The following is a 22,505-nucleotide window of genomic DNA, read 5'->3' on the forward strand; positions in this document are numbered from 1 at the left end:
ACCACTGGACCACCAGGGAGGTCCCATAGTATTATTTACTATATTGGTCAGCCCTCCATATCCATGGGTTCTGCATCCAAGGATTCAATCGAATTGGGTCTGTGGTTAGTTGAATCCACAGATGCCAGCAGATATGAAGGGCCGACCATACTATTCCATTTTATATAAGGGACTTGAGCATCGTGGATTTTGGTATCTGAGGGGGTCCTGGAACCAATCCCCTGCAGGGATGACTGTATTCCCTGTGCTGTACATTATAGCTCTGTGGCTTATTTACCTTATAATTGGAAGTTTGTAGAAAAAGGGAAATGAAAAGTCTTTATTCTGCTATCTTCTTTACACATTTGAATTACTGATATTATAATTTCATCAGAATGATTCTCAAGTTTTTCTTTTGAGAAACTCAAAAATAATTGGTTGTATTGAAAATGTTCAGATACAATTGGGAATGTTATGGCTCACTAAAATGGCCATCCTTCATAAGTCCAAATCCTTATCAGATTATTTTTTTCATACAGAAATTTCTTTCAGAACCACTAATTGTACATCAAACTAATTCTTATTATTTATCTAAGATTTATTCTTCCCAGTCAAGTTTTCTACTTGCCTATTTCTTTTTTTTTTTAATACAACCATCAGTGGGATCTAATGCCATGAGCTATACTGCTTAAACTGTCTTTATTATACCTATTCTCTCAATTATTCTAAATTACCTTCCTTCTTAATTCTCAGAGTATATTATGAATAATGTCACCTCGTTTTTATTTATTTATTTTTATTTTTAGTCCTTTCTTTAAGTGAAAGATTAGATTCCAGATTCAGGTGGGACTTTTGTCAGGTGGAATTCACACCCTAGTACCAACATTTTTTGTACCAGTGTTAATTTTTCCCTGTGCCTCTCCTACTCTATTAGAATATCATTGACATTCTATTAGCAGATCATTTTCATCTAAAATATATTTAGAAAAAAATCATAAAATAAAATAGTTATTAATTGTGAATGACTTGTTTTAGCATTAAAAATGGTTATTTACCAATCCTTACTGTCAATAAGTTCCTTCTTGGAGAAAGTTTTATGCATGACTCAATGTAGACCAAAGTAATTTCTGTTTAATACATAGGTATTGTCTACTAATACATACCTATTTAATACATAGGTATTGTCCACTAAAGAAGCTATTGTTTTGTAAATTAGATTGTTTTGGTTTGAATTCATCCAAGTTCTAGAGATGGGATAGTTAATTAAATACATAATTTTATGGTTTTAATTTTCAGGTCCTTTGTAAAGGGTATGTCAGTGATTATTTAGAGGCTTATTGCTAGATGATTATTAAACTAATTAGTATTGTATATTGAACTAATACTCAAATTTTAATAGTATGTTTTTTCTGGTCACATTTCTTCAAGTGTAGTTTTATTTCTTACACTGTTCATCTTAGGAAGATTCATTTTTTTATTTCTTAGAAATGAGCTAATGAGTTTGCTAGACCCTCATTGGGAGAGAAACAGACCTAGGAATATAAGACACATTTAATGGAAAAGTATAGGACCAGCAAAGTAGAAAATGTTATTATTAGAGGACAGATATTTCATCAAAAGCTGTTCAAAGGGGTAATTTAATTATTGACTTATAATTTATGCTGATAGAGGGAAATGATTTAACTGTTTTTCTTCTTAAAGTAACCTTTTTCCTTTTACTATTTTAGCCTGCCCACTCAAGAAGTCATAGCTGGACTGACAAAACATGTCAAAAGTCATCTAATATTAATAGCATTTGGCATAGGAACTATTGCCCTAGACTTGAGCTGGACATTGTTTCAGATGCTACAAAGGTGAAGGAAAATCCAAGTACTGTGGGCATTGAACTAGTGATTAGTACTAAAGAGTTAAATCTTCCAAGGAAGTCATCCATTGCAAAAAGACCAAGAAGTGGTATGTATTTTGTTTTTGTGAAACACTAGTGAGAACTGGTCACATTTTAGAAGTTTTATAGTTTTAGTTCTTACATTTAGGCCTTTGATCCATTTTGAATTAATTTTTTATATGATGTGAGGTAAGGATCAAGGTTCACTTTTTTTTGTATATGGCAATCCAATTGTTCCAACACCATTTGTTAAAAAGATTATCCTTTTTCCATTGAATTGCCTTGGCACATTTGTTGACAGTCAGTTGACCACATCTGTGCAGGTCTGTACCATTGGTCTCTTTTCCTGTCTTTATGCCAGACACACTATCTTGATTATAGTCAATCTTGAAATCCAGTAGTATAAGTCCCTAAATTTGTTCTTCTTTTGAAAAGTTGTTTTGGCTATTCTGTGTTCTTCACATTTCCATACAAATTTTAGAATCAACTTGTCAATTTCTTAAAAAAAAAAAAAGCCTGCTGAGATTTTGATTGGGATTTAGTTGAATCCTTAGATAAGTTTGGGGAGAATTGACATCTTAACAATATCAAATTTTCTCCATTTATTTAAGTCTTCTTTAGTTTAAGTCTTCAGCGATGCTTTGTAGTTTTCAGTGTACAGGTCTTGCACATATGTTGTCAAATTTATCTGTATATTTCAGATTTTTGATGCTGTTGTAAATGGTATTTTTAATTTCAATTTCTGGCTCATTGCTAGTATATAGAAATACACTTGATTTTTGTATATTAATCTTGTGTTTTGCAACCTTACTAAAATCACTTATTAGTTCTAGTATCTCTTTTTAGACTCTCTAGAATTCTCTATGTAGACAGTCCTATCACCTGCAAATAAAGATAGTCTTGCTTCTCCTTTTCCAGTCTGGATACCTTTTATTTCTTTTTCTTGCCTACTGGAACCTCCATTACAGTGTTGAACAGAAGTGCTGAGAATGGAATACTAGGTATTGGGAAAAGGTTTTTTCTTTCCACTGTAGAACATGTTTAGAAGTGGAAATAATAATTGTAATCCATTTCTTCTCTCTTCCTTCTTTCCCTCAGACATTTCATGAATGACTATCTGACAACAAAATCAAAACAAAGCCCTTGCAAACTTTTAGTTCATGCCCTTATCTTTTAAATTTAGGTATAGATTATTCATGTTTGTTTGACCAAAATGTCCTGATTCCTTATGAACCTAAATCTTTTTCATGATAATATCTCTGAACCTTTGTTTCCTCTTCTGAAATGGGAGCAATATTGCCTATCTCATAAATTTTTGTATATGTGATATAACATATAAAAAAGCCCTGGTACATAGCAGGTACACTGTACATATTAGTTCCTTCCCTTTTTCTACCATCAGGGTAGGCTTATACATTTTATGTAGAGAGCTCATCAGTAAATTACCTATGTCAGACTAAGTCTGCTTCATTTTAACTACTATTTATCAATGGATTTTATCCACAGGCACAAACACAAAAACAAAACAAAAAACAGTAAATGTTTTCCCTCTTTAATGTGACAGCCCTTCATATATTTAGAGACAGCCATTGTGACCCTCCTAAATTTCTTTTGCAAGCTAAAAGTTCCTTATCTTATCCAGGTTATGCTTTAGATACGATACAAATTTTTTAATAATTTGTAACTACTACAATGAGCGGTTGTTGAGATGTGGTCTGCTTACCATAGATCATATTTAGAATTGTGGCACTATTTCAGTCCTTCATCCAGAAACTGCTTTTACCACTGCAAACTAAGATAACATGAGCTTTTAGTAGTATTCTTGTCACTTTGCTGGCATTTACTGAGTTTATAATCGAAATCCACCAGTTGCTGTTAAGCCAGGTAGTTATATTTTTAAACTTAAATATGGGTTACATTATCCTTACTGAGGTAATCTTAATTCATTATAATCCATTGTTCTGCCTATTATTTTTTCTTTTTTGAACCTTTATATTGTCTTCTAACATAGGTATTATGTCACCTGGAAATTTGAGAAGTATGGCTCAAGTATGTCTTAAAGTTTTGCTTAAAATATATATATTAAGTCTATGAATTTTTCCAAATAGCTTGTCTAACAACTTTATCATAAAAAGAAAATGAGATTAGTGTGGTGTGGCTTCTTGGTGAAGGCTTGCTGGGGATCCTACGATATTTATTTTTTTCCTCTTCTATAAGAGCTCCCAATTCCCTGCATAATAAACAGATTTTTACAAGTTTACTTACCTATAGGTTGTTTTTACTCTATACATTTTTGAATTTTGAGGTATCACCTTGTCTGTAGTATTCTGGCACCCTCAACTGTTTTACCAACTTCTTAGAGTCATGAGCATTTACTCCCATGTGAGTGGAAGCTATTCAGACTGAGAATTAGTTGGACTAATTTAAAGTACTTTAATGCTATCTCTATGTCCTTGCCCATTTCAGCTTTAACATCTTACATTATTTAGTCTTATGATTTATTCTTATACCAATAAAATGCATTCGTTACACAGCAGTCTTCTAGAGCCCCATAGCTATGTAATGAAGATCAGAGCTAGAGCACAAATTACTTTTGACTACAGGACAATCAAATACACCTCAAAAACTGTAACTCAGTGATGGTGTGTATATATAGCTCCTTTAAACATTTTTTCTTAATGTTGAAACATTTTTTTAACCAAACATTAGTTTAATCATACATTTAATTCCTTTTTTTTTTTTTTTTTTTTACATTCAGAATTAAGCCCTTAGTATAATAAGTGTAGAGCCTTACAGAATTGATTGTACCCTGAAATTTTGGTTTGGGTAATTTCACATAAAATCGTACAAATAATTGACATTAAATCATAGCCAATTTTTGAAATCATAAAACACAGCCAAGGGAATTTTTTTTAAGTCATTCTTTTATTTCCTTTTCTGATGCATAGTTCAAAACAAAATAAGACTTCATCTTTAGGACAATAGGGCATGGACTGTGAAACTAAGACCAAATGTCTTAACTACACATGAAATAAAGATTTACAGATAATTTTGTTTTTACTTAGAAGAGCTATCAGAAGATGATCTATTGGGTCAGTATTCTACTTCCTTTACAAAGAAGATCAAGAAAAATAGTTGTGAAAGTAATAAATTATTGAACTCTTCTGAATGGTTTATGCCTGACCTGGTAGATGGAACTACTATTAAAAAAAGCTTAAGCACACCTCCTAGGACAAGAAACAAATTTGCAACAGTTTTACAGAGAAAAAATGAAGAAAGTGGTGCAGTTGTGGTTCCAGGAACCAGAAGCAGGTATAGTTATATCTATAGAATGTTGTGTGTCTGTTGTATTATATACTCTGTTGGTACTTAATTGTCTTAAATAACATTGAATCAAATGGGATAGGTGTAAGACCTGGCTTAATCCAATTACAGTTTTTTATCATGTATTGCTTTAGTTCCACTGTTCCCTTGAACTTCTGTTACTTTTGTAATCTTTCCATGGAGAACCAAATTAAGAATTGTAGACCTTACTACATTTTGCATTAGAAAAACTCTGTTAATTTGGGGATTCCTCCACCCCACTTTGTTTCTATTTTTTTAGTTTCTTTAAGAGCTAAATATAATTTTGCAAAGTATTTTTAGAAATCTATTTAAATACAGATGACTATGGATTTCTCATATTAATTGATAATCTGATACCATACTAGATGCTGGGTTACAAAAATGAGAGACATAGTTTTTGCTCTTGAGAAACATGCAGTTTTTCGTAGTTGGAGAAATAGTAACAAAATCTTTCCATACAGTGTGGTAAGTACAATGACAAAATCATGTATGAGGTGTTTTGAGGGCATCTAATGTTGAGGCAATAGTTAGAAAGGGTGAGAGGGAAGGTATGAGTGTTAGGTGCTGTTACCTAGGTTTAAATGATGAGTGGGTGAAGCAAAGAAGGGATCCTGGTACTTTCCCAGCAGACTCATGCATCTTGGACAGAGGCATGGAGGTGAGCAACAGCACAGAGCATGGGGTTAACTATTTGCTGTTGATCACTGCTATTATTCCTTCTGCCACAATGTAAGTTGGGAAAAGGATGAAAAGGGAGCAGAAATGTAGATGATGAGGGAGCAGAAATAAGCAAGCCAGTTCATGAAAGGCTTGTAAGCCAATCTAAGGAACTTGAGTCTTTAGGGGTGATGGGAAACATTTAGAAGGTTTTAATCAGGGGAGGAGTATGATTTGATTCCTGGTTTAGATAGACCACTCACTCTGAACACACTGTGAAGAATAGATTCTAGAGGGCCAAAGCTGAGCAGAAAGATTAATTAGGCTGTTGCCATAGTCCCTGCTAGTGAAGATGAGAATTTGAAGAGTCAGTATGTATAACTTAGGGGTCAGGAATTTGGACCCTGGGGTTAGACCACCTGGATTTGAATCCTGTCCAGTTTACTCATGAGATGTTTTACTTGAGCAAGTTAATTTCTGCGTGCTTCCGTTTCTTCAAGACTAACAAGTATAACAATCTTAGGATCGCTGATACAATTAAATTATTACCGTAAGTAAAGTGCGTAAAATATTGCCCAACAGATGATAAGCATACAATAAATATTTCTTATTTTATTGACTTCGGTTAGTGGTACCACAACTAGAAACAGGAAATTTAAGTGTTAGAAGTTATTTAGGCATGATTTAGTAACTTTAAGAGAAACTATCAGCCCCTGTATTTCTCTAGAAGACTTAGAATGAATATTTTTTATTTTTCAAGTTTAATAAACTAGGTTGCAGCCAGATTTGTCTGATCATGATGATAGGAGAAGGACATGAAAGAATGAACCACCGATAATCCCTAAGCCTCCTTTAGGGGATGTTTCAGACCCTTCTCCCATCAAGTCTTTCCAAGCAAGCATTCACAGTACAATGAAATGATCATTTTGATTCTTCCTTTGTTAGTCACCCTCATTAAAGGTGCTTGTTAACAGTGGAATAATGAAAAAGTAGGCTGCAAAAGATGGAAAATAGGGTTCTAGATGATTTATGCTGATTTATACATTCTAGAAAGTTGACTTCTGTCATTCAGAGACATTTTTGGAACTCGTGTTTTATTTTTCCATTTGGGTGAAAATAGGATTTCATTTCTCTGCCTCTTAGTGCTTCTTTTTCTTTCCATTTAGGTGAAAATAGAATTTCCTTTTTCTTCCTCTTTGGAGACAGCTAATGAGAATAATGTTTGTGTGTCTCTACAGGTCTTGCCTATTAAGTCATTGTGGAAGCTTAATGAAATCTCTGTTTGAAGCTGTAAATAGCTGCTTTATATAGCTTAGTTAATTGTTTCTCTAAGAAATTGTTCAGAGGATGCATTAAGAAATGCTTGGAGAAATATTTTTTTCTGCATCAACTTCCTGTGAAATAATAATTGGGAGTAAATCTTTGATGTATAATTTTCTGATCTAGATTACAGAGCAATATCTAATAATAATTAGATATTGTTAAATTAGTTTTCTTAGCTGATTTTCAAAGTTCTTTTATACGTTATTCCTCACAACAGTATTATGAGATATTCAGGTTGGCGTTATTTTCTCTATTTTGGCCTAAGAAATTGAGGCTCTGAGAGGGTAAGAAACTTTCCCAGGGTTGTATAGTTCGTATTAGTGATAGGAAAGATTCCTAGTCATAGTTGGCTTGGTATCTTGAAAGGAGCACACAATCTTATAGGCCTGGACTTGAATTCTCATTCTATCATTTAATTAGTTGAGTGATCTTTCATATGCCATTTAACTTCCCTGAGCCTATTTTTTTTAACTATAAAATATGGATGATCATATGCATAAGACTGTTTTAAGACTAGCAGAAGTTATATATATCAGACACCTGGCACAGTGCCCAGTCACTAATATATATGCCAGTGGTCATTCCCACCCCATTCTTTTTAATATAACATAACAGGAGGTATTAAATATGCAAAAGATTGTCTCCAATCAGTTTGCTTTTTGGAAGTCTATTTTAAGTCTTATCTTTATTATATAGATACTTAACCTAGAATAATGCCTATTTATATTCTCAGATCTAGAAATATAATTATCAGTTAAGTCACACCATAGGCTGTTTAGAAAGAAACAGCCGTTAACTAGGAGGGGTTCTGGGTTTTAATTCTGTTCTTTAGTTGATTAGTTTTATAACCTTGGGCTTTGTTACTCTAACTTCTCTTTCCTATGAAATAATACATAGAAAAATGTTTGGATATCATAGGGGTTATTGTTTGCTTAAAAGTGAATTATGTGATCAGATAAAGGAGCTGATGTTTCTTGCTCAGTGAAAAAACAAGTAAGACTTTTCGTGCTGCTTCCTTCCTGCCCTGTACCCACACACATCAGCTAAGGATTTGATGTAAAAGATAAGAGAGGATTTTTACTCTCCAGCATTTAGTAAATATTCTGTTTAATCATCTTGGATTTGAACTAATGCTTATTAATGAGGTAAATTCTCTTTAAGTTTCATATTTAGCTGATCATGCACTCTAGGATTTTCTTTTTAAACCTAAAAACACTCCTTGACTACATCCTTCCCAGTAATGATACTGATCTTTGTTTCATTTATATTGGAGTTTTTAAAAGTGATTTTTTTTTTTAAAGCTGCTACCCTGAATAAGTAATACCTCTTTAGTAATACAGAATTGAATAATTGATTTGAAAGTCTTAACCTCAATATTTAAATTAGTGTAGAAGTTTATAGGGTATATAAAAAGCTTGGTAGATTAGTATACTACTACAAGTTCCCAGATGGCTTGCTACTACTAGGAGATAAGCTAAGATGAGGGGTAAATGGCTAATTTATTTTGCTTTTACAAAATAAGAGACCACAGTTATTGTTGCATATTTCTATATCTGTTCAAATATTTGAGTATCAGCCATGTGTAGAATCTATATTGCCTTTATTTATGAAATTAATATATTTATGAGATTTTTTTTAAAGAACCATTTTTCCATTATGAATCTTGTCACCTTTGTGAGAAAACTCTAAAATACTTCTGCATTCTTTCTGTTGTTTTTTCTGTTAGGTTTTTTTCCAATTCTCTGGGTTCTGCTGACTGTATATCAAAGAAAGCAAGCAGCCAGTCTCTAGATGAAACTGCTGTCACAGATAAAGAAACCAATGTAAATGAATCAGATTGTTTAGATGGCAAGAAGTTGTTAGATATCAGTGTAGCACATAATTCAAGTGAGCATATTCCAGATGATGTGACTGTGATTGCTGAAGAGTCTCAGTCTTTTAAGACCAGCAGATTCACGAGGACCATCTCACCACCCACCTTGGGTACACTAAGAAGTTGTTTCAGTTGGTCTGGAAGTCTTGGAGATTTTTCAAGAACACCAAGCCCCTCTCCAAGCACAGCATTGCAGCAGTTCCTTAGAAAGAGTGATTCTCCCATCTGTCTGCCTGAGAATAATGAGCCGTCTGATGTATCTCAGTTAAAGAGTGATGAGTCAAGTGATGAATCTCATCTCTTACATGAAGTGGATTGGTCTTCACAGTCTCAGGAAAGCATGGACTTGTCACCACACAATTTAAATGCATCAAAACTTTCTCAGCCTTCTAGTAAGGATTCAGATTCAGAGGTAAGTCATATTATGAAACGTTTGTTTTCAAATTCATATGTAAGAGAAAATAGGGTGTTTATCAGACAGTTGAGGAAATTTTGCCTACATTATGGAAATAATTGATTGTTTTAATTTTTCATTCTAGATCTTACTGTGTAGAAAGTTCATGTTTTATTCATCTGAAGGGCTTCTCTGTGTTTTAGACCCTTATACATTTAATCTAACTATATTTCTTTTTTTTTTTTTTGCAGTATGCGGGCCTCTCACTGTTGTGGCCTCTCCTGTTGCGGAGCACAGGCTCCGGACGTGCAGGCCTAGCGGCCATGGCTCACGGGCTTAGTTGCTCCGCGGCATGTGGGATCTTCCCGGACCAGGGCACGAACCCGTGTCTCCTGCATCGGCAGGCGGATTCTCAACCACTGTGCCACCAGGGAAGCCCTAACTATATTTCTTGAATCAGTGTTCCATTGATAGGTGTCTCAAGTTGTGGAACACTTAAGACCTAAGCAGAATGATAAACTTCATGAAAAGTTATTATAAATTTAATATTTAAATCCTTGATATACTCTTGAATTCAGACATTTGAAACCTTATAATGAAATGGCCCTGTTAATGGGATGGTGTTTGTCTTAAGTTTTAGTACTTCAGAAATACATTTTTTGGGCTTCCCTGGTGGCACAGTGGTTGAGAGTCCGCCTGCTGATGCAGGGGACACGGGTTCGTGCCCCAGTCTGAGAGGATCCCACGTGCCGCGGAGCGGCTGGGCCCGTGAGCCATGGCCGCTGAGCCTGCGCGTCCGGAGCCTGTACTCCGCGACGGGAGAGGCCACAACAGTAAGAGGCCCACGTACCGCCAAAAAAAAAAAAAAAAAAAAAAAAAACGAAGAAATACATTTTTTATTTACTCTTATTATTCTTTTTGCAATTCCCCTTTATGACAAAACAAAATAGTAATACAAATGATTTTATGTTATTCTGTTTAAATTAATGAAAGCATCCTAGCCATTATTTTAATTTGTAAAATATCTTTATCTTTACTTAAGTAAAATCAAAGCTCCAGATAAGTACTGCTTATAAGACCCAGTGACATCATATTTTAAAATGACATGATGGCATAATAACATTCTTTAATCTGAGTTATCTTAAATTTACCAATTTAACATACTTCATTTTATGTTCACAGCTACAGTTACCAAGTTGTAAGAACAATTACAGCCTTGGTAATATTTGACAGAACTTTGAGTTCTGATAATCCTGAATATTAAACATCTAATAAATCAGTATATCTTGTGTTTATGAAAAGGAAAGTATTTTATTCAAGTTCCCAAAGGAAACTTCAGTTGTATTGGACTCAAATTAAAAACAAAAGCCTAGTTACAATATGGAAACAAATTTTTTTCATTTGGAGAAAGCGAAAATCAATTAATATATTCAAATCCAAAATCCGTTCCATGTAGTGTTTTTTAAGTAAGAGTATGCCAAACCAAACCCTTGAGGCTTTTGCTTTTCTTTTCCCATTCACTCACTTTGCCTTCAGTTTATCCATACTGTTCTAGAAGACTGTTTCTTTTAATATGAGCCTCCATTTTAATGCCATCTTTTTCATTTTCCACATCTTACTGCATTTTTCTCATGGCACCATTTGGGTACCATCACAGTTGCTATTTCTTGAACATCTTTTTTTTTTTTTTTTTTGTGGTACGCGGGCCTCTCACTGTTGTGGCCTCTCCCCTTGCGGAGCACAGGCTCCGAACGCGCAGGCCCAGCGGCCACGGCTCACGGGCCCAGTCGCTCCGCGGCATGTGGGATCTTCCCGGACTGGGGCACGAACCCCTGTCCCCTGCATCGGCAGGCGGATTCTCAACCACTGCGCCACCAGGGAAGCCCTTGAACATCTTTCTTTAAAAATTACTGTCTATTTGTGAGGATACTTTCAAGTCTGCTGAGCTCCTTTGGGGTGTTCTTGTTCCTTTTCCAGCAGACATCTTCCTGCTTTACTAACTTTGTAAAGCTTTTAGCATGTTTTACTGAGAAACCTTACCAGCTCACAGCCTATGGGCTTATCATGCTGACAGAACTCTCCACACTTGTCTTCTGGGCTAACCATTTCTGTGATTATCAATTATAGAAACATAAATTCTCTCCCCTCAAAAACAAACAAACAAACAAACTAAGAATCATTCATTAAGTCATCTCTTGCCACCAGATGTGGTAAATTCCTCTTTGGATAAATGAATTAATTGTCAAACATTTGGGACAATAGCAGGTAACATAAAAACTGTATAATCTTTCTTTATTCAGGAAATGTTTTAGAGAGCCACAGTGCCACTGGGGCTTCATTTTGAATATCAAGTTTTACTGTATGGTTCTGAAGAAAATGTATTGGAGACTTCCACTGGTGGTTCACTGTGAAAAGCAACAACCATGTATTCTATGTATATTGAGTTCATTAACGGTATTGGAGATTAATTAATCTTAGGATCTTACTCTTGATCTCTATTTTAAGAAATGATATAGCCCAGAGTCATCACTACTATGAGCAAGAAATGTTAGAGTTTCTATAAGTTACAATCCAAATTAATGGAGTATTTTTCACTTTTGGATTGTTTTAAATATATAATACTATGTAGAATCCCAAGATAAATATTTTTTTTAAAACTCTTGAAAAATGCAGAAATGTAAAGCCTTCCGAATTTGCATTCATTGTCCTTTTTTATTTGACTTTTGTGGGAATCCAGATTATTCTGTCTATAGAAAAGTCTTACATGATGGGATTGGGGTGTAGAGGGTAGGTCTTAAAAGTCTTTGCTGAAGGTAACTGTGCATTTGATACAGTGCTACTCTACTTCTTGAAAGTATATGCCTTTTTTCTCTTTAATGTTGAACATGTGACACAATTAAAAAGAGATGTAGAACTATACTGGTTCAACATTTTGTAGCTAGTAATTTATGAAAACTATTAGCCAAGTTTACAAATGATGTTACAGCAGGAGACTTTTTTATTTAACAAGAGAACAAATCCACACTTTTATTTATTTACTTTCCAAAAAGTTTAAATCCTTGAAGGGGTACAGCATCACGTGGATTCTGTGTCCAGTGGCTTTAGCAGGAAGATTGCTTAAACATTTGGCATGAGCCCCATGCCATCGTTTCCATGAGCACAAGTTATTTTTCCCTAGATTACTCTGGTTTTGTTGAGTTTGCCACCATGAGTTACAGTGTGGTTCTTTGCTTTGTACACATAAGCATACCTCTTGCATAGATAGAAGTCAGTTTCATCTCAAGAATAAACACCTTCAATTTTAAGAAGACCTGTGTGCTCCCTCTGGTTCTGGAGACTCTGCTTATATGTTTTTTTTTTTTTCTTTCTTTCTTTCTTACTTACTTTGGGGCAATGTGGGATGCATGAACATTTCAAGTATAGTCTTCCATTGCCTGGAGCAGTTGTAGATTCTGGATTATATCACAATATACCAGACACTCGGTTGACTTTAACATTATGTGACACAGCTTATGCCTTGCTCACAGTTTGGAAGGAGATACACAGAACATCCAATACAAAGATGACCTTGAAAATGGATTTTGTTATAGGATCCAGGTCCCCAACATTGCAAATTTGGGAGGAGGAATTGAGATCTATCATGTCAATATGGTTTAATCATGGCAGGAAAGACTCAGTGAAAATTACTCCTATACATTTGGACCTGAAGTGATTAAGAAATGAATCACTGCAGCCATCTGTCCATTAAAAAGAAAGGCAGCAAATGCTTGGCATGTCTTTTTTTTTTTTTTTTTTCCCTTCCCAGGACAGTGATCTCCATGTTGTGGGGGTTTTTGTCTTGTTGAGGTATAGTTGTTTTACAATGTTGTATGAGTTTCTACTGTACAGTTAAGTGGAGTTCCCTGTGCTATACAGCAGATGCTTATTAGTTATCTATTTTATACATATTAGTGTATATATGTCAATCCCAGTCTCCCAGTTCATCCCACCACCACCCCCCACGCTTATAGTTTTTTTTTTTTTGCTTCTAGCTTTTTAATTTATATTTTATACAGTTTACTTCTTCAGCTGGTTTTTTTTAGTGAAACTAGCAAACACCATTCTTTCCACATTAGATTAATTTTCTTTTATTGTATTTCATGTTTTCTTTACTTTTTTCTTCTGATAAATTACATTTTATTTACACTGATTTTCTCAATTTACTTGTTTTATGTTTTGTTGAATATTGGTCAATTGTCATAAAAATTTGATAGTAAAAATCTAAGTTTGCTTTATTTTTTCATCTCGGGGATCTAGGAATCTGATTGCAATTTTAAGTCACTTGATAATCAAGGTAATCAGAAATCCAAGCTACACTTATTTCATTTTTCGAAAAACGACACGCTTCTAAGGAACAAGGTAAAACACTAACAAATTATTTTTAAATTTCAGAAGCAGCGCCTGCTTATTACCAGGCAATAAGAAATATAAGCAAAATTAAAATCAAACTGCCTATATTCTTGTTTACACAAAATGTCTACCTTCAAACCATCTAGAACTGTATTTGTGCATGATTTGTAGGTGTTTTAATTGTGAAACCTGCTATTTTTCTCTTACAGTATAAAGAACTTTTTCTGTGTACTTATATAACGTTACTTATAATGAATAAAATATGCCATCGTATGGATTTAGCTAATCTTCTTATGTTTGTCCTTTACCCTAAAAATTTTTGCTGTAGCAAACAGTACTGCAACGAAGATTTTGTTGGTAAATATTTGAGTACTGTACACGTTTTTGATTATTTCATAGGGGTGAATTCTATGGAGTGATATTACTGGTTCAAAGGCATGTATGGTTTAAAGCTTTGATGTATATTGCAAAAAGGCATTCCAGAAATTGGGTACCTGATAAGCCAAGCTGGTTTTTTTTTAATCAAAATGTGTAAATATATGTGTGACTGCATAGTGAAAGCTCATAAGTTAAAGCCTATTTTACATATTAAGTGTTCTTGCCTGTCAATATCAAAATACTAATTCCTGACTTAAAAATGGGCAAGGGACATGAACAAATCACAAAAGAAAAACCACAAATGGCTGATTAACATATAAAAGCACATTCAGCCTCATTAGTAATCAATGCAAATCAAAGTAATAAAATATAATTTCTTCTCATTTTTCTAAAAATGTTTTTAATTTCCTCATTTTATAAGAGTATAGTGAGATGAATAATCACATGTTTGGGAGAGTAAGAATTGCTGTGCCATTTCTGGAAAGCAGTTGGAAAGAGTTCAAATAATTTAACCCAGTAAGTGCATTCTAAAACTTGAGCCTAAGGAGATAATGAGAGTTTAAATACAAGAGCACTTATTCTTGCATTAGTTACAATAATGAAAAATTGGGGGAAAAAATCTAAATATCTAGAAATAAGAGAGTGAAATACATTAAATACGTTGTTGGTTTTAGCTCTTGGTTGGTAGATATATAGGTGAATTTTTTTCCTTTGTTTTCTCATGTTCTTCTGTAGTGAACCTATATTATTTTTCTTATATTTATACAAGAAAACTATATTCATATAGTTAACATATTATTTTCTTATGCATATTTTTAAAAGCATAAAAACTTTACAAAAATTTTAAATAAATGGCCTGGCATATCTATTTGAAAGAAAGTCCCCATCTCATACTATATAAATATAAAACTGAAAGATAATAAGGATATGAATGTAAAATATGTAAATATAAGATTCTTCTAAAAATCTTTAAATGAGAAAGGCTTTTTCTAACAGATACTGTCTTGGAATGATGTCCATATTATTTTTGAATGAAAAGGGAAACCATGCTATTAAACAATATTAAACACAATAGCATGGTGTTTTTGTTTGCTTAAATGCTGGAAAATATACACGTGTGTATGTTTGTACAATCATAGTAAAAAGTCTGGAAAGATACCAAAATTATTCACAATGATAGGAATCGAGATGTAGAAAGTACTTTCTCAAAAGGAGTTATATTAAAGATGATGGTTTAATGTCCTCAAAAGGAGGACATTAAACCATCAAATTTTTATTATTTTTATTCTTTCTGTCAGATTTGCATTTTCAGTGTTTTAACTGTCACTTCTGTTTTGGTGACAACTCCCCAGATGAACCTTCCTCTTGCTCCCTAGTATCCAAATTCAGTATCTAAAATCAAACTCATTTTTTTAACCTCTAATCAGTACTTCTCAGAGCATTTTTATCAGTTATATAACATAATATTTGTTATATGTCACTTAGTTTCAAAATCTTACAGTTGTCCTCTTTCCTTATAACCTCCAGTTGGATCTTTCTTTTTCAAGGGTTAAAGAAAAACAACCAAATAACTATACCTATCTAAATCCTATTTCTTTGTCTTATTTCTTGCTCTCCCTTTTCCCATCACCAACATCCTAATTCAAGATTTCATCTTTCATGTGTGAGCCCTTCCATTCTTTATACACCCTCTACTAGATTCATTAATTTTAAAGTCTTGTTTTATATTACTATACTCCTACTATCCAAAAAAAACAGCAACAAAATTGTAATGGCTCCATATTTCACACAGCATAAAAATCAATTCAGGGCTTCCCTGGTGGTGCAGTGGTTGAAAGTCCGCCTGCCGATGCAGGGGACACGGGTTCATGTCCCAATCCGGGAAGATTCCACATGCCGCGGAACGGCTGGGCCCGTGAGCCATGGCCGCTGAGCCTGTGCGTCCGGAGCCTGTGCTCTGCAACGGGAGAGGCCAAACAGTGGGAGGCCTGCGTACCGCAAAAAAAAAAAAAAAAAAAAAAAATCAAGTCAGACAGACAAATATCATATAATATCACTAATTTGTGGAATCTAAAATAAATGAACTTATTTACAAATCAGAAATAGACTCACAGACATAGAAAACAAACATGGTTACCAAAGGGGATAGCAGGGGCAAGGATGGGGAAATAAACTAGGAGTTGGGGATTAACATACCTACTACTATATATAAAATAAATAAACAATAAGGACCTACTGTAGCACTGGGAACGATACTCAGTATCTTGTAATAACTTATAATGGAAAAGAATCTGAAAAAATATATATATAATATATATGTATATATAACTGAGTCACTTTGCTATATATACTTGAAACTAACACAATGTTGTAAATTATACCTCAATTAAAAAAAAAATCAATGGATTCAACTTAAATGTCAGTAGAGATCTGTTTAAGTAAATTATGGCACATTTATATGATGGAAAAAACAGGCAACCTATTCAAAACAAAATTCAGTTCTACATGTAAAATGGAAAAATCTCCAAGATACATTGTTAAGTAAAATTAAAATATATTAGGAAAGAAAAACAAAGTACATGACATTTTGTAGTATGCTACCAGTTGTGTGTGTGGGGTGTGTGTGTGTGTGTGTGTGTGTGTGTGTGTGTGTGTGTGTGTGTGAATGAATTCAGTGGTTGTACAGGAAACTGATAGCAGTGACTGCCTAAAGGCAGTGAGGGTGTAAGAGAGACTCACTTTTCTGTCTGTTCTTTTATACTCTTGATTTAGTGCCAGGTACCTGTATTACCTGGTGAAAATATTATGATAATTTTTGTAGATGTTTATAAGCATACTTTTGCACATCGATTATAGGTTATTTTTTGTTCCAATGTATAACTAATAGTTTGAAATTAAATAAAGATAGTTGCTTTAACAGAATAGTATTAAAACAGGCATTTAATCTTCAGGTTCCTGGGCTGTATAAATCTAGTTCTGTGGACAGTCTTTCTACAACCAAGATCAAACCTTTAGTACCTGCCAGAGTCAGTGGGCTGAGCAAGAAGCCATCAAGCATCCATAAGAGAAATCATCATAATGCCGAGAACAAGCCAGGATTGCAGATAAAAATCAATGAACTCTGGAAAAATTTTGTATTTAAAAAGTGAGTTATCTTGTAACTTATTCTAAAATGATAATTTTTTTCTGTAATTTCAATCCCTGTGTCCTCTTTCTATTTTCATATGAATCAACTTCTTTTTCTCTTACCCTAAGGGAATTATTTTCCTCTAGTCCCTTTAGCTGACTGTAAGAATATTTAACTTCAGTTTCTGTACCTTCTTTTAGTGAAAAGGTGGCAAACTAAAAACCTCAGTTCTCAATCTGGCTTTGGGGTCTCTCTGTTGTTAAGCAAATTACTTTTCCAGGCCTTAAGTGTCTTATTTTTCTTTCCTTCTAAATGTTGTTGTAGACATGGGAGTGGGAAGGTAATGCTCTATGGTACTTCTGGATTTAAAGCAGTTTGTTTCCCTAAATTATCACATCTAAAATGGGAAGAATCAATGAGTTTATATGATGAATTAACCAGATTTCTAATGTATGTAGCAAACACTGTTTTAAGAGAACTGACCCTCTATATATCTACATTTTTTTAACCAAATTGCATCTGTTAGACAACAAAATTAGCCACAAAGTAGCATAGATTTATAATTACTTTATTTTCTTGTTCTTATTAAAGCAAATGTGCTAAGAATAAACACAAAGAGAAAGGGAGGGAGGGAAGGGGGGAGGTGATTTACATGGGATGATAAGATTAAACCTTAACTAATAGAAATGTTATCACAATCAGATGAGATAGTATGAGTGGAAACACTTTGTAATAAGTGCTGGACAATTATGTTTTTACTTTACATGGTGTTAAGTCTAGATTAAACCATATAGCAGCAGTTCTCAAACTTTTTTTAAAAAATATGTATTTGTTTTGGCTGGGCCAGGTCTTAGTTGTGGCACACGGCATCTTTTTTAGTTGCAGCATGCGGGCTTCTTAGTTGCAGCATACGAACTCTTAGTTGCAGCATGCATGCAGGATCTAGTTCCCTGAACAGGGATCAAACCTGGGTCCCTTCATTGGGAGCACAGAGCTTTACCCACTGGACCACCAGGGAAGTCCAGTTCTCAAACTGTTTGCCTTTAGGAACCCTTTTTAGTCTTAAAAATTATTGAGTGCCCAAAAGTACTTTGGTTTATGTGGGTTATATTTGTCAACATTTAACCATCTTAGGAATTAAAATGGACATTTAAACATTTATTTATTTTTAAATAACAATCTCATTACATTTTAAAATTGATAGTATATTTTTACAAAAAATAACTGTTTTTCAAAACAAAAAAAATGAGAATTACATTGTTTTATAATTTTGCAATTCTTTGCTGTCTGGTTTAATAGAACTGAGCTGCATTCTTATATCTGCTTCTGTGTTTGATCCATGCTTTGGTTGAATTATATGAAGAAAATCTGGCCCCACATGTATTTGTAATTGGAAAATGCATTTTAGCATAATAGTATTTTTATTTAATTATAATTTTTCTTCTTTTATTTTACACCAAAATTCAAGTGGTAGTTTCTTAAAAGTTAGCTATAATGTAGAATATGAAACCATATAAATTGACTTTTTATACTCTGTGTAACATTATAGTCCATTGGTCCATATTGTATTTTGTGTGCATCTTTTACTCATGCATGATTTTATAACATTGGCATTGAGTATTTGGAAAATGTGGGTTTATTGAGTTGTGCTTATCTTCCAATTGTTGACACATTTCATTATACAGTATTTAAAAATCACAATCTTATCAGCAAAGTCTTTAAGTACTGGGAAGCTGTCAAGTGACAGATATCAGTTTTCCAAAATCCTAATTTTCACTTGAAAGCTTGAGTTTTGTCACTGGCAACAAATACTGTTAGGTTTTTTTCTTTGAAGTAACAAACAGTCTCTCTTTGTTCATTCTAGAGAAGCCCTTTGCCAAATACCTAAATTTGAATAACCATGGTGTCACACATGCTTTTACTTGAGATAGGCATCATACTTCATTATGTAACAAAAGTGACTTCTGTGTGTTTCTCATTTTGTCACAGAATGTTAAGAAGTTGAGAGGGTTGAGATTTAATAAAGTTTATGATTTTTACTACCTCATCAAGAATGTTCTTGAGATTGACTTTTTTTTAATACTGTTAGTATTTCTTAAACAGTTTGGTGCTACTGTCTTGATTCCTCCTAAGTTACCAGCAGCTTTACTCAGTTCTGCTTTTGGATTATCAGTACAAATGTCAGCACAGTAAGAAAGGCATATAAAGTCTAAATATTATTATGAAAATAGTTTTGATCTTACAAACCCCCTGAAAGTGTCTTGGGAATTTTTAGGCATCTGTGGATCATACTTTGAGAACTGCTACTAGAGGGAAATTAAGGGTGCAACAGTATTCTTAAATGCCTTTTAGAAAAATAAGACTTAATTACTCCTGTTGAATTTTTGTTGACAGGACATAGGATCAGTTTTGTTATCTTCATAATAGGATTAATTTTTATAGAACTTCCTTCCAAAAGTTGGGAGAAGGGGAGGAGTTAAAAGATAGGGCTTAAACATTTGTTTATGCTTCATTCATGCTGGTCCTCAGCCAGACTTGAGAAGGGTTCTGGAGAGAAAAGAACTAAAGTTTGTTTATTGGAACCATTCTGCCTTAGCTAGTATATATTTAGTAGTGGCTTGGCACCTACTTTGAAAGGTGATTTAGAAAGCAGTCATGGGTACTAAGAAGCAAAGCTGAAGTTTTAATGGACATACTCAGAGGAGAACCTGAATGTGTCTTATATAGTAAGTTGAGACAAATTATACAGTAGAGGGTCTTATCCTCTTTATATACCTCTATTTTGTCCAGGTAGATTATTTTCTAATAAACACTACCCTAAAAACACCCAATAAATTCATTTTATTATATTATCTTTTGCAGAGATTCTGAAAAGCTTCCTTCTTGTAAGAAGCCAGATCCCCTGTCTCCAGTCAAAGATAACATCCAACTAACTCCAGAAGAAGAGGATATATTTAACAATTCTGACTGTATGCATGTTCAGAGAGCAATATTCCAATAAACACAGGCAGCTGGGAGGCTGTTGCCTGCAAGAGAATCTCTGTCAATTTCATGTCCTGTTTGAGAATGAAGCAGTTATCAGTATGAAAGATTTGTTCTTAGATCTATGCTATTTATTTTTAAATAGAGTACTTTTTGTATATTAGCTATGTAACTGTTTTTGTTCAGCTTTTTATATTTTCATAAGAAGCTAACTAGAGAAATAATTTTGGTTTTGACAGGTTTTCGAAGTTTTAATGTTAATTGAGCAAGTTCCTTGGAACTTAAAAAAATCTGCTCTAAAGATTTCTATAATGTTGTCAAGTACAAGTATGGTAAATGGAAAACCACAATTTTGTGGTCATTTTATACTAGAGGAAATTACTGTGTTTCTTTGAACTATAGTTTTTTCACCTGCCTTTCCTTTCTGTCTTTCAGGGTTGAATTGGAAATGCAGTTGCTGGGATGGGATGGGTAGTTGGAAGGGTTAAAGATCATTGCATAAATGGGGCAGTGCTCTGTTTTCCCTAAAGAGTTTGGTTGGGTTACAGATTGACAGTAAAAGAAAATTGGTTTCAGCATCATATGAAAGGAACTAGTTCTTATATCATGAATATTCTTAAACTTCAAAATAGCCTGTTTCTCTTATATGTCTTTTTTGAAGTGTGGGCTAAAAATTCCTTAACGTATATTTAAAACTAGTGTCCTAGGTGCAATGTAAAATACTAAAGCTGCAGGGTCTATGATGTGTACATACTCTGCAAAGAAATAGATTCTTGGAAAGAAAACCAGCTATGCAAGTGAAGATATGAAGTAAGGAAGTGAGGTAAGTGACAATCTGACAGGAAGTAAAGGAATTGTAAAAGTGTCTGAGATATAGAGGATAAAGGAAAGGGATCCAGAGCATTTTAATTTTTAAATGAGACTTAGTAGAGGAGGTCAGAGTGGAACAAAAAAACATAACATTGTAAGAAACAGCATAAAAATGTTACAAGGAGACAAAAATTTTAAAAAACAATCTGGAAAAGATCAAATACAAAGAACAAAAGCAAATTTGAACTTTCTGTGAATGTTTCCTGTTATAGAATAAATTAAGAAAGGGAAGATGGCAGCGGTGCTGTAGTTTGTCAATCTCCGAACCGTTGCATAGCAGCAACTGGATAGCAAAGTCAAAATGCTAATGAACAACATTACAACAAAATTAGATGGCATCATATACCTAAATCCTGAAATATAAGTGGGTGCAGACAAGCTACCAAAAGCCACAAGACCACAAAGTGGTACTGGCATGTATTTGGTAGAAGTAGAGGATGGCAATAGGGCATCTAATGGACCTGAGAACAAAACTTATATAGAATGATTGTTGAAACACATAGCAGGCCAAGTTGCAAACAGCCATTTGAAACTGGGAGAGGCTTTGAGCATTCCAGTGGTGAGTACAGGAGACCTACAGTAATGTCTGAAGGAATGAAGCAATGTAGTCCATATGAACTTTTGAAATGATTTGTCATATTTGTCAAGGCTCCACAGAAGAGAAACTGCTGGCTGTAAAACCAAAATTGAGAAGGAGAGTGACAATAGACACAAAGGAAGATAAGGTTAAATACAGTGAAGGGAGGAATTGTTGACCAAGAAATCTCAGCAGAACACTGTTTTTGTTTTTGAACACTGAAAACGAAAACAGAAAAAACCCAACAACAACACAACAGCTGAGGTTTGAGAAGCTCCCATGACTCATGCCTCCTCAAAGTTAAAGAAAATTATTTTTACTTAAAAAGAAACCACATAAAAGTTTTTAGATCAATCCCTTACAAAATTGATTTAAAAGAGTCAAGAGCAGAATAACATCTTTACAAATAATGAAAATCTACCAGAAAGGTCCCCAGAGCAGATCAAAACCAGTCTATTTCAAAATGTGCTAGAAGTTATTAAGAAAATAATGTAAGATATGAAGGAAATTTAGAATTGGAAAAACTCAGAAGAAAAAAAAAAGATAAGCTCAGGAAAGGATTAGAAAAAAAATTCAGAAATTAATGCTAAACTAGAAGGAACACAAGCAAATAAACATACAGATAGATGATGCCTTAAAAGAAATAGGTAAAAATCAAAACAAAATGGAAAAAAACACTTTAAAAGAGTAGGAAGTGACAGATGTTGAAGGTGAGGCAGAAGGTCC

The 22,505-nt window shown here is 33.8% G+C and overlaps 1 protein-coding gene across 1 annotated transcript in view; it reads left to right on the top strand.

Moving 5' to 3' along the window:
* Window positions 1–20,357, top strand: part of EXO1 (exonuclease 1) — a 39,326-nt gene extending 18,969 nt beyond the window's left edge. The window contains exons 9-14 of the mRNA XM_059078977.2: window positions 1,707–1,932; window positions 4,930–5,176; window positions 8,916–9,474; window positions 13,753–13,854; window positions 17,175–17,368; window positions 20,213–20,357. Of these exons, the coding sequence (XP_058934960.1) occupies window positions 1,707–1,932; window positions 4,930–5,176; window positions 8,916–9,474; window positions 13,753–13,854; window positions 17,175–17,368; window positions 20,213–20,351 (1,467 nt within the window). The 3' untranslated portion in view covers window positions 20,352–20,357. The remainder of the gene's footprint in view (window positions 1–1,706; window positions 1,933–4,929; window positions 5,177–8,915; window positions 9,475–13,752; window positions 13,855–17,174; window positions 17,369–20,212) is intronic.
* The last annotated feature ends 2,148 nt before the right edge of the window (window positions 20,358–22,505 follow it).

The sequence above is a fragment of the Kogia breviceps genome, chromosome 1, assembly GCF_026419965.1.
Source record: "Kogia breviceps isolate mKogBre1 chromosome 1, mKogBre1 haplotype 1, whole genome shotgun sequence".
NCBI classification, from domain to species: Eukaryota; Metazoa; Chordata; class Mammalia; order Artiodactyla; family Physeteridae; genus Kogia; species Kogia breviceps.